The 13,559-nt window shown below is 42.4% G+C and overlaps 1 protein-coding gene across 2 annotated transcripts in view; it reads right to left on the reverse strand.

The window, feature by feature from the left end:
- Positions 1 to 13,559, reverse strand: part of hmcn1 (hemicentin 1) — a 740,737-nt gene that overhangs the window by 409,352 nt on the left and 317,826 nt on the right. For both annotated transcript variants that reach the window (XM_068037415.1, XM_068037414.1), the window contains exon 19: positions 6,242 to 6,386. In XM_068037415.1, coding sequence (XP_067893516.1) covers positions 6,242 to 6,386 — 145 coding nt within the window. The remainder of the gene's footprint in view (positions 1 to 6,241; positions 6,387 to 13,559) is intronic.

Below are 13,559 nucleotides of genomic sequence, written 5' to 3' on the forward strand. Positions count from 1 at the left end.
ATCATCTTCAAATCCTCACTAGATACAGGTGAGGTACCAGAGGACTGGAGGTCTGCAAACGTCGTACCATTGTTTAAAAAGGGTGCGAGGGATAGGCCAAATAATTATAGGCCAGTCAGTCTGACCTCGGTGGTGGGTAAATTATTAGAATCAATTCTGAAGGACAGATAAACTGCCACTTAGAAAGGCACGGATTAATCAGGGATAGTCAGCATGGATTTGTTACGAGAAGGTCATGTCTTACTAACATGATTGAGTTTTCTGAGGAAGTAACATGATGAGGGTAGTGCAGTGGGTGTGGGCTACCTGGAATTTATTAAGGCATTTGACAAGGTCACACATGGCAGACTGGTCAGTAGAATGAAAGCCCATGGGATACAGGGACTTGTGGAAGGTTGGATCCAAAATTGGCTCAGTAACAGGAAACAAAAGGTAGTAGTCGACAGATGTTTTTGCGAATGGAAGGTGGTTTCCAGTGGTGTTCCTCAGGGCTCAGTGTTGGGTCCCTTGCTGTTTGTGGTATATATTAATGATTTAGACTTAAATGTGGGAAGCATGATGGGGAAATTTGCTGATGACACAAAAATTGGCCATGTAGTTGATAGTGAAGAGGATAGCTGTAGACTCCAGAATGATATCAATGGTTTGGTTGAGTGGGTGGAAAAGTGGCAAATGGAATTCAGTCCAGAAAAGTGGGAGGGCAAACAAAGTGAGGGAATACACAATAATGGAAGAATTTTGAGAGGGGTAGAAGAAGTCAGAGACCTTGGAGTGCATGTCCACAGGTCCCTGAAGGTGGCAGGAGAGGTAGATAGAGTGATGAAGAAGGCATATGGAATGCTTTCCTTTATTGGCCGAGGTATAGGATACAAAAGCAGGGATGTAATGCTGGAACTGTATAAAATATTGGCTAGGCCACAGCTGGAGCATTGCATACAGTTCTGGGGACCACATTACAGGAAGGACATAATTGCTCTGGAGAGAGTACAGAGGAGATTTACAAGAATGTTGCAGGGTTTGAAAGTTGCAGTTATGAGGAAAGATTGGATAGGCTAGGGTTGTTTTCCTTAGAACAGAGGAGGCTGAGGGGTGACTTAATTGAGGTATACACAATTATGAAGGGCCTAGATCGAGTAGACAGGAAGGACCTGTTTCCCCTAGCAGAGAGGTCAGTTACCAGGGGACACAGATTTAAGGTGATTGGTAGAAGGATTAGAGGCGACAGGAGGAAAATTTTTTTCACCAGAGGGTGATGGGTGTCTGGAATTCACTGCCAGGAATGGTGGTGGAGGCAAAAACCCACAATTCTTTAAAAAGGTACCTGGACATGCACCTGAAGTGCTGTAACCTACAAGGCTATGGATCAAGAGCTGGAAGGTGCTGGAAAGTGCTGGATTAGATTGGGTGGCTAGTTTTTTCTGCCAGCACAGACAGGGTGGGCTGAATGACCTCCTTTTCTGCCGTAATTTTTCTATGGTTCTAGGAGAAACTTGTGACCTGACTTAGTTGTGGGTAAGAGTCCAATACAATCCACAAGAAGCCTACTAAACAGTTCTTCAAAAGCAGGTATTTGTATCAGTGGGGCTGGTTTAATGGAAGGCTGTGGCTTCCCAACTATCTGACACGTATGGCAAGTTCTGTAAAATTCAACCACATTATTATGTAAGCCTGGCCAACAAAAATGCTGTCTTATCCTGGCCTAAGTCTTTCGAATACCCACATGATCTGCAACTGGGATCTCATGGGCAATTCTCTAAATCTCACTGTGCTACCCGGGGGAACAACAACCTGATGAGTTATCGCCCAATCCTCACCAGCAGGCCTCTGGGGAGGTCTCCACTTTTTCATTAGAAAGTCATTCTTAATATAATAGCACTCAGGTAACTTTTCAGCTTCTGCCTCAACATGCCATTTGAGAAAAACTTCTTAAGTCTGATGTCTGCCTGTTGGGCCTCAATCAAAGACAATTTGCTAAACAATTCACCATTGCTAGCCTTCGAGTTTTTTCCACCAACATCCCTATCCAAACCCTTGAAAAAAGTCTCAGCCAACCAAACACCCAAATTGTCCTCCACAACAAATGACTCCTTCTCATCTTGTTTAATCTTATGAGCCTGGGATCTTGTCAGCACACAATCTGAGAATATTCCAGGAAATTCTTCCTGCATCACTTCAGTTTCAGCAACCACAACTGGCTTTTCTGAAACTACTGATGACGTCAATACTTTATCCTCAGCTAAGTCATTCCCTTACAACAAATCCACCCCTTCAATATGCAAATCTGGAACAATTCCGATTGTTATTGGACCAGTGACTAAATCACATTGCAAATTAACCTTATGCAATGGAACAGATGGAACGCCCCCGTCAATGTCCCGGACCATGACTCTCACATTCATAGCACTATTTGGGGAAAAGTCTATACCCTGTACTACCACCAATGATGGTTTCCCCTGTATCTCTAAGCAGCACAATTGGCTTGCCTGCCTCATGTGACAAATATGGGGACACCATACCCCTGTGCGCAAAACTTCTATACCCTTCAGGGACCTGACTTAATTCATTAGCACACAAGGAAGAACACTTCTGTTCACTAGCCAACATCGCCAAAGCCACTGATTTGTCAACAGCGCCACTTATTGGGGAATCCTTTTCAGGACAGGCTTTCAGTAAACCTACTAGAACTGCTGGCTTTCCCAGCATTCTGATTTTATATACCCTGTTTTATTACAAAAATAACACATTGGTCCTTCTGACTCAACCCTAGTCTCCTTTTTTTAAACCTCTGAGGGTTGTCTGTATCCTTTCTCTCACTAAAACTGAATCTCTTCTCATTATCCACCCTCTAAATCTCACTGTGCTACCTGGGGGAACAACAACCTGATGAGTTATCGCCCAATCCTCACCAGCAGGCCTCTGGGGAGGTCTCCACTTTTTCATTAGAGTGTCATTCTGAATATAATAGCACTCAGGTAACTTCTCTGCTTCTGCCTCAGAACATGCCATTTGAGAAAAACTTAAGTCTGATGTCTGCCTGTTGGGCCTCAATCAAAGACAATTTGCTAAACAACTCACTATTGCTAGCCTTGGAGTTTTTTCCACCAACATCCCTATCCAAACCCTTGAAAAAAGTCTCAGCCAACCAAACACCCGAATTGTCCTCCACAACAACAATTGTCCCTATTTCTTTCTTAAATTCCTGACTTTTTGCTTGTAAGCCTCTGGTAACAACTCATAAGCATTGAGAACTGCAGTTTTAACCACTTCATAATCACTTGACTGTCCTGCCGAAAGTGTTGATTATACCTCTAACGCTATTCCCACTAACCCACTTTACACTACAATTGTCCAACATTCCTTCATCCACTGCAACTTCGTAGCAATTTTTTTCAAAGGATACAAAGTACATTTTATTGCCTTCCTCACTGAATTTAGGTACTAAGCGACTATTCCTTGCCAAATCAAAATCAGGATTTAAGTCAGATTCATCCTCAAACCTTCCTGTCATTCCCTGTTCATGTAATCTAAGCTTTTCTTTGTCCAATTCAAATTTCCCAGATTCCCTTTCTCTCTGTAACTCTCTTTTCCTTTCTTTTCCCTTTTGAGTTCTCATTTCAAGTTGTAATTGCCTTTCTCTTTCCTTTTCTTCCCTTTCCAATCTCAGCTTCTCTAACACAATTTTGGCTAGCTCCACTTGAACACTAGCAGAAATATCCTTTTTTTTTTCCAGCTTCAAGCAAGGAACCAATACTTGGATTATCTCCACGTTCCGAGACCCTGGGCTTATACTAACCCCCACATGTACTGCCATCATGACCAAATCGACCTTTCTGAACTTCTGCAATATACCGAGAGTCAAATCTTCCCTCTTACATTAATGTACATTAATGGTATTCATGTTGATTTCCCACTGAACCCAGCCAAAGTAAATGGGAAATTCTGTTTGTTTAAAGCTCTGGAAAATTCCAGCAAACCCATTTTACAGCCTCTGAATTCATATTCCAGACCTGAGCTCCCAATTTGTTACGACCTCAGTGTGACTGTTAATGTTAAAATACGAGATACGAATCCCCAGACCAATTTATAATTACACAAGATTTCACGTTTCAAGACTTCTTTATAACAACTAAACTAAAAGAAATCCCCATTAACGAAATAGTACTTTGTAAGTAGCTGATACCCCAGATTACCAAGAAAGTTATTTTCTTTACTTATTAAACTACTTGAAAACCTCACACCAGCCTTATATGTTACACAGTCCTTTTTGATGGAGGAATTCTTTGAGGTTAAAAGTCCCAGTAGCAATGAGTTGGATCTCCCAGACTTTTTCAAAAATCAATGTTCTTTTCACTCACTTCTCCTTGTACTTCCAACCTGGACGTCCATGAAAAAGGCAATTCCTGCTGATCCTCCGGGTCTTCTACTTTCAAAACAGGTTCAAGTCTCCAGAGACACTTACTGTGTCAGGCTTCCAAGAGCAGGTATCCCCTCTCTGTCAAGGCAGCAACCACTGGTTGTCTTCCTTACAGCCTGCTCTCAGGCTGCAACCGCTGGGTTCCCTTCTTAGAGCATGCCTAAAGGCTGCAACCATTGGTTTCTTCTCTTACAACCTGTAAGCCTTCAGAAAATCTGTTAAATTTATCTGGATTCAAGAGTCAATAGCTTATTGCCCTGTTTCAATATGCAAAGAGCAGAAGTCGGTTTCACAAAGCCACCTGGGCCTTCCGCTGTTCCCAGATGTTAATAGCTGCTTGTTACATTTGCATCTTCAGAATCATTAACTCCTTGGGCTGAATTTTTCCAGCTCGCCGCCGAGATCAAAAACCGGGTGGCATCACATGAGATGTGCGCCGTGGATCCGCCGCAATATTTAACGCAGCGTCTCATGTACATGGCCGGGGTGGTACGCCCACCCCCGATGACGCCATCAGGGATGGGTGCTCTGTCCCCGGCAAAGGTGCCATTTTTAAAGGGCTTCCAGCCCTTAAGTTTAATTTAAGTTTTTAAAGTTATAGGGGACATAAAATTAAAGGCAAAAATTTAATTAAAGTTTCTATCTCCTCTGCCATCCCCTAATGACCTAACAATTAATTAATTGCCCTCTCCCCCAAAAATAACTTACCCCATGATCCCGACCTTTCCCCCTCCTGAACTTTATTTACTTACACCTTCAAGCCCTTCCCACCATCCCCTCCACCAATCGCAATGGTTTTCCCCACTCCACCCCCCCACCCTGAAAACTTACCTGCTCCCCCCTCCCAACCAGTGTTCCGCCTCGGATCACCAAACGGAGATCCGAAGGCTCAGGAGTTCCGGCAACCGGCTGGAATAGTGCAGCAGGATGGATGGTGCGATGAGGTAAGTATTTATTCATATATTTGCATACATTATCATATTTTAATTATGTTCCCAGTGCTGAGCAGCAGGGTAGGGGGCCGCCACAAGGCCTCGCCATCGCTGGTAATATTGGGCGGTGCCTTCCCGGCGTCGAGACCTGTGGTGAGCCTCTCCCAGAGGCATTTTCCTGCCCCCCCACCCCCCCACCGGCCATGACCCCCAACGGCCCCTTGTTTTACAATCCAAAAGTCTGGGAGGGCGAAACTCATTGTTCTTAGGATGTTACCCTGCAATCACTTTTTTTCAAAATAAGTCTTTGATCTATCTTGTCCTTTAGCAGAGTGGATGTGAGGTCACCTGATCTTCCAGACTCCATCATAAACTTTTAAAAATCAGAATTTTTAAACTTAATCATGCTACAAAGTTCAGCCTTCATAACAAATGTGATAGCAGAATGTAAAGGAAGTCTGTTCAGGCACAAACATTTTGAATATATTATTGATATATAATTAGCAAAAGGAATGTTATAAAAGAATAAATAAGGCATTGAAATGGTACAAGGGAACTGCGCCAAAAAAAATGTTCCTGTACCATGAAACAATTTTCTTTTGTTGTCCATGGTGACACATCTGGTAAAGTTAATACATTGCACAAGTATTTACAAATAATGTAAATAATTTAGCATCACTTTGTTTAACAGTTAGGTGATGACCATGCAATGTAACACAATGTCAATCACTAGTTTGAAAGCATACAAACAAACAAACAAACAAACAGGAAATGACTGACTGGTCTATTAGGCCTGTCCCAAACAGCCATAACATAGCAAAGTGTTGTGACTTCCAATGTTCCCTCCCACTGTAGTCATGTAATCTCCTGAGAGAGGCAATTAAATAGCACTCACCAAATATATTCACAGTAGTTGTTCTGTTCTTCGTTCCAGCCACATTACTGGCCACACATGTGTATTTCCCACCATCACGTAGGCGAACCCTTTCAATATGAAGACTTCCATCTCTACGTATAGTCACATACCCATCTGATGTCACCTAGAGAAGGGAGTTGGTGAACTTTTCAGCAATGATATTTAACTAGCGCATGCACTCAGAGGTTGATAGTTCTGGTGGTAAGACAACAGACCTCCAATTCAGTAGAGGAAAATATAGATACATGAGTTTCAATACTACCAGAAAATGCTGATAATGCACAGAAAGTAGCTAAACATCTGAGGAAGAAAGGTTACAATTTTGGGAATAACTTTTCATTGGAAGCATTTTCATTGATGTTATTATCCCTTCTAGTTTTTTTTTTAATATGAATTTGCCAAACCTCATTCCCATACACATACTCTCTTTCCTCAGCATCTGCCTCTGGCTCCAGTTCATTTTTTGCCAATTCCAAAATTTTGCGCTTCCTCTTTGGGTACCACAGATGACCACTGATGTCTCAAGGATATTCATTGCCAACCAACTTTCACTTCTAGGTTCTGATCACCAGCTAAGAATTGCCAGCTTTTTTTTTGCTTTTATTTCAAATTTTTAACCTTTCTTTTTTTTCTTTTTCTTTGGAAGTTTAACATCTGGCTTCAATCATATTTACACTTACCTCCTCTAATTAAGCAACTTGTAAGCAGGGGTGGGGGTGGTGGCGGGGGTGCGGGTAGTAATCATTGCATCGTCTTTAATGCATTTTACTGTATTAAGAATGTGTAACTGGCTAATTCTATCTAGAGCCACTAAATAAGCAATTTTCTTTTTCCATTAAATGTATATTTTTAACTGAATGTCAATGCTATTAAATCAACATCAAGCACTATGAGGTCAGAATTTGTACAACCTGGTACAGTGTAAGATGGCCTTCTATTCTATCCCAGAAATGTACTTCCATCTCCATTCTCAACCATGTTCCACCAGTATGAGCTAGACATTTCCCCATACCAAAACATTTTTATGACCTCCGAGTGCTGCTGGTGTGTGCCAAACAGTGGCTATTTTTGTGCTGTGTGATCATTCCCGAAGAACTGGTTTGAAACTGTCCAAGTTAGCTTTCCACAGGACTCTAGAGGAAAAGGGGAGGTTTTATCCTGCTGGTGTGCTTCGATTTAAATCCACATCACTAAAGTGGAAGGACAGGATAGTAATCTACCATGCTGTCTAATGTCTCAGCCGATTGAATTATAAATAGAGGCTAATTTTTCATTGCCTAACGCCCAATATTTGTCTGGTCCTGTGTCATTAGCACAGGAAATTGGAGTAGAGGCTTACTTAATTAGGTCTCCACCTGCTATGTGCTTAATGTGCATTTCTAGAGTGATCCCTAACGTGTGCAGGGATTTCCTGCCTTAAGCAGGTGAAAGAATAAAAGTTTTCCCGGATTTCTGGTGGGCAGACATCCAGGAAGAGGATTGTCAAAAAAACTATGTAAAGAAAGATTGCTGCCAGCTTTCAGAACTCCAGAGATACAAGAATCCCATTTTTGTGGTCCAGCACGGCATGTAAACCAAGTGGTTGCTGCTTTTGACAGCTGCTAAAAGGCCAGAGATTGGCAGGTATTAGCACTGGTACAGGGCTGCAGCCGTGCATGACTCCAATGCTCAATCTGGGGTTCCTGCCTGGGTCAAGACGAGTCCAATCAAATTATCTGGGTATGTTTAAGTCTGGTGTGTTTCAAAGGTGCACTATCTAATTAAGTTTGGATAGGGGAGGGAGAAAGGTAGGAAAGGGAAGAAAATCAGTCTATAGTGTTTGCCGCATTCACCAATTATTGTGCTGGACCTGTTGCCACTCTGTAGTGGGATTTTTGGAGTAGGATGTTCCAGGAGCTCAGCTTGCCTCATAGCTCCTTTGTACAGTGTTACGACCAGGTGAGAAAGGTGTCCACGGTTCCCTTTCAGCCTTCTCCTGGTCTTATTGTAATAGGGTTTAATTTTAAACACACTGTGTTTTTAGCTCCCCCTTGGTGAATCCTTGTTCACCGCTTTTCAATTATAAGGCAAATAAACCAGCACAAACAGGCTTTCTTAGGTTTAAAGAAGAAAAGTTGAAATTTATTAAACTTAAACTCTAATTCGGTTATTGCCTTTGGATACACGCTGCTCCCCATGCTAGCATGCATACATGATACATGCAAATAGAGACAGAAAAGAGCAGAAGAAAAATAAAGTGGAAAGGTTTGAGGCAATATCTGAAGAGTTGTTACGGTTCTTCGAGCTCACTGTAGAGTCCTTGATTGTAGGAAGATCTTGCTATTTATTGGGGCCCAGTATTCTTCTTAAACCTTGTTCGCTGTAAGAGACTTTTCTGTCTTGGGTTCATGTGTCTTCAGTGGATTCAGAGGCTTGTGAGAAAGAGTTGGGAGCAGACAGGAGAGAGATCTTCTCAGTCCAGGAGCAAACAGACTTTCTCCCCAAACTGTTTGTACAAATTCAAAAAACTCAGTTTGCCCAGCAGCTTAGTCATGTGACTAGCTGCTTTGGCCATGTCCGTTTGTGTATTCGGCCATCTTAGCAGTCAACCTGCAATGCAAGCTCCCCCACCTTCAACGTGATCAAAAGTCCATTGTGGGTTGATTGTGTTGGGGAATGGCTGCTTAATGTCTGTTAATATATAAGTATCTTTTCCAGCCATGGCTGATCTGTTTAACAAGTCCTTTCTTCACTCCAATAACAGTTTGGAATCAATGTTCATGACAAAATTACTGTGCCTAATTCTTGGCAGGTGGGGGCCTAGCATGACACCTCCAAACCCAGTGGAATGAAATGCATTCAAGAAAAGCACTTTCGTTAAAAGGGTCGAGAGAAAAATGTAAAATACAGAAAAAAACATGCATTTCTCTCATTCATTCCCTTTCATTCATAAGTCCTAAAACTTATTACAGCCTGTCTTCTCTTGGTGCCAGCGCTGCTTTAATTGCCCCCTTTTTGGCATCCCAATAAACAAGTGGTTCCTTTTTTTTTGAAGTTTCTCTTCCGTTTGCCCATTTCCATGGCTGCCTAGGGTCTTTGTTCCTGCTGAGGTAATTTCCTTTTTTAAAAGGATTCAGCAGTGGGCAGGTCTATCCTGAACTCTCTTTCATTGCTTTGCTGAGCCATTCAAAGGCTTTTGACTTCAGGGGATGGGTGGTTCACTTTGTTTCTGACTGTGGGGGAGGATTCTTTGCTAATCTCCCCTTTGTCCCAGAGGATACTTCTGCCTGCAGGTATTTGTGCAGACTCTGCTGCACATCCCTATGGCACTTTGACGAAGTGAGATATCACCTTCAGGGTTTCTCTGCCCCTTAGAGGCCATTTTTTTGTCTCTGCAGGTTCCTGTAAATGCTGTTAGCAACTCTGGTGGGGTGCTTCTAGTGTCTGCATTTATGTAGGAGGATGTGAGGTCTAGTTTTTCACATTTTATGGGGTTGGCTGACTGGACAGTAGGGGTTTTCATCTGGGATTCCTCCCAGACTTCCTTTAACCTGCCCTCTTGGTCACTTTTTCCCCTTCTCTGTGTAACCTTTTTCCAGCCTTGTGACTGCTTGTCCCTTTTTGTTCAACAGTGACACATTCCCTTGAATTATTCCCATCAGTTCCATAGCAGAGTGCTCAGTCTGGGAGGTGGAACATCTGGCAAGAACAGTCCCCCTAATGAGGTGCATGCCTCAACTGAACCCAGACCAGCATACACAGCAGTGGCGGAGACATCATGGGCTAGACCCTCACAGCTCTGTGGAATAAGGCAGCAAGACAAGGAAGAGATTATTTTAAATATTTTTGAGTTATTTCATTTTATAGTGTGTGCTGCTTCACCTCATTGTATTAAACTAGCTAAATTAGTAAACACCATGTTATAGGGCTGAATTTTACCAGCCCCTCGATGCCGTGGGTCATGGTGGGGAGGCCCGTAAAATGCTAGTGGGAGCAGCCCGCCACAACCCACGACGCTGAGAAGGCTCCGCTGGATATTAGCGGCAGCGGCAAAGCCTCGGTGTGGCACCCCCAGAAAATGGCGGCGGGGCCTTCATCTAAATATTTAAATGAACATTAATAAGTTGCAAATGACTTTACCTGCAGGCAGCGGCTGTCCCAGGCTGATTTTACGGCTATCGATCGCAAGTAGCGTGCCTTCAGAACTCCGTATGGCGTTCCGAAGCAAGAAACTGTCGGGGAGAGGAGAGGACTAAAATTATCAGGGTGGGGCGGGGAGGAGTGGGGGGGTGGGGGGGAGGAGCGGGAAAGACGTTTTTTTATTGCCTGTGGGGATGGTGGGAAGGGGTTGAAGGGCAAAAGTGACAAGGTTGGGGGGGGGGGAAGTTCACAATGTCAGTAAAGTTAATTCAGGGTCTCTGGCCCTAAAATAGACATTAGGGGGTGGGTTGAAAGGGCCTTCAGGTTCCAATAAAATTTTAAAAGGAGGTTTAACCAATTTCCCCTTTAAATATTAAAATTTCATGTAAGGACATCAAAGCCCTTTAAAAATGACGCCGGAGCCTGCCAGTGGTGCCGGATGCTGTTGCTGGGGATGTAGCGACCACCCTCTCTACATCGTCGGGGGCGGCTGCTCCACCCTCTCAATTTAAATAATCCCCCGCGCAGGGGGATGGGGGTGGTGGTGGCTCGGCGGCGGCACTTCCGTGTCGGATGGCCACCGCTTTTGCTGATAAAATTCAGCCCGTAGTCAATTCTACTGCCTGTAGCCTGAAGAAAGCACTGTAACAGGATGTGCACCAATCAAGCTGCCATTTACCCCAACCAAGATATGAAGATGCTCTCAAAAAGTAGTGTTATTTTAACACAAATAATGGCACTTATAATTTCAATAAATACTCAAAATCCTGTCAGGTTTCACATGTTACACAGTGCATTATCTGGTGCGAACACTGGCTATCTAGATTGTTTCCACACTTATACCTATCAGTCTTATTTTCCTTGCTGACTTTATCCCAGTTCTTTATTTCCCTTCCATTTTCCAGTCTTTGAATGCCTGCTCATTGGGATCTGGATGACAGTGTTGAGGGAAGGAATATAGTTCCTTCTCTCTCACCCTGCTCAGACTTGATCTCTTTAGTGCATCAAAGTACCACAGAGGACAGGATTCCTCATTAAACATATTAGAGAACAAACATTGTACCAAAGATGTCTGAAATTAAAGTACACATTGGCTTATTAATATATTAAATGCAACTATACATAGTAAAAAGGTAGGCATGCCATTTTCCTATGTTCAAAACCTATATTGCTTTTGATGTGGCCCAGAAAAAATTACTGGCCCCTTGTTTCAGCAAAATCTGCCACAGAATTATGGGATTTTACAGCGAAAATAATCATTAAGCCCCTCCACCTGTGTGCATTCTATGAAAGAGCTATCCACTTAGTCCCATTCCCCTGTACTTTCCTCATACCATTTTAATATTTTCTTTTTCAAATAGTTATCCATTTCCCTTTTGAAAGAGATTATGACTCCTGCTTCCATAAATGTTTCTTTTAGGGCATTGCATATCCTCACAACCCTCTGAATAAAAACACATTATTTCTACCCTCTTCCTTCAGACTTACATTGATGATCTTAAATTTATACTCTCTATCTACCAAGTCACCGATCACTGGAGATAGTTATACCTCCATTATCTTATCAATACCCATTACCTCCATCACATTTCTACCTGTCCTTCTCTGCTGTAATGAAAATAATCCCAGTTTCTCCTCATAAAGAAGGTTCTCACCCCTTGTATCATCCCACTGAACTTATTCTATACTTTCTCCATGGCTTCCTTCCTAAAGTAGGCTTCTTAAAACTGGACACACAATTTTAACAGCAGCCTAACAAAGATTTATATAAGTTTGGCATTACTTCATTACTTTTGTACTCTCTGCTCCCATTTATAAAATGTGCTTGTATAGCTTATTAAACTTGTCCTCCCATTTGAAAAATTTGAGTATCTGAACCCCCAATTCCCTTTGCTCTGACATTAAAATAATTATAAGTTAAAATCATTTCTAAAACCATGGTTTACATAGATATGATCTTGATGCAGTTAGATTCCAATCAGTTTTATATATGCATAATTCCTGGGTTTTGTGCCAGAGAGAAAGGCAAAGCTTTACACAAGACCTGTGGGCCCATAGTCATGTATTACCTGATGACACTGTACCTCCACACAATTGTCTGGTTGTGAGTGCAGGATATTCCAACTTATATAAATTAATTGGATGAAGGGACTGAAGATATGGTTGCTAAATTTGCTGATGACACAAAGATAGGTAGGAAAGTAGGTTGTGAAGAGGCCATAAGGAGGCTACAAAGGGATATAGATAGGCTAAGTGAGTGGGCAAAGATCTGGCAGATGTAGTATAATGTAGAAAAATGTGAAATTGTCCATTTTGGCAGGAAGAATAAAAAAGAAAATGATCTAAATGGTGAGATATTGCAGAGCTCTGAGATGCAAAGGGATCTGGGTGCCCTAGTGTATGAATCACAAAAGGTTAGTATGCAGGGACAGCACAGAATTAGGAAAGCTCATAGAATGTTATCATTTATTGTGAGGGGAATTGAATACAAAAGTAGGGAAGTTATGCTTCAGGTATACATGGCATTGGTGAGACCACATCTGGAGTACTGTGTGCAGCATTGGTCTCCTTATTTAAGGGAGGATGTAAATGCATTGGAAGCAGTTCAGAGAAGCTTTACTAGACTAATACCTGGAATGAGCGGATTGTCTCATGAGGAAAGGTTGGAAAGGCTAGGCTTGTATCCGCTGGAGTTCAGAAGAGTAAGAGGCGACGTGACTGAAACATAAAAGATCCTGTGGTATCTTGACAGCATGTGTCCTCTTGTGGGAGAATCTAGAACTAGGGGTCACTGTTTAAAAATAAGGGGTTGCCCACTTAAGACAGAGATGAGGAGAATTTTTTTTCTCACAGAGGGTCGTGAGTCTATGGAACTCTCTTCATCAAAAGGCTGTGGAAGCAGAGTCTTTGAATATTTTTAAGTCAGAGGTAGAAAGGTTCTTGATAAGCAAGGGGGTGAAAGATTATTGGGGTGGGTAGGAATGTGGAGTAATCAGTTCAGCCATGAACTTATGAATGGTAGAGCAGGCTCAAGGGGCCGAGTGGCCTACTCCTGCTCCTAATTCATATGTTTATTTGTATGTTTGTATGTTGACAGCTTCAAGGAAACTCTCAATTTCCTCTGTTAGATGCCCTGCCAAAGCAAACAAACTCCCCTAGGGGAAAACGGTATTTGAAT

The sequence above is a fragment of the Heterodontus francisci genome, chromosome 8, assembly GCF_036365525.1.
Source record: "Heterodontus francisci isolate sHetFra1 chromosome 8, sHetFra1.hap1, whole genome shotgun sequence".
In the NCBI taxonomy this organism is placed as follows: Eukaryota; Metazoa; Chordata; class Chondrichthyes; order Heterodontiformes; family Heterodontidae; genus Heterodontus; species Heterodontus francisci.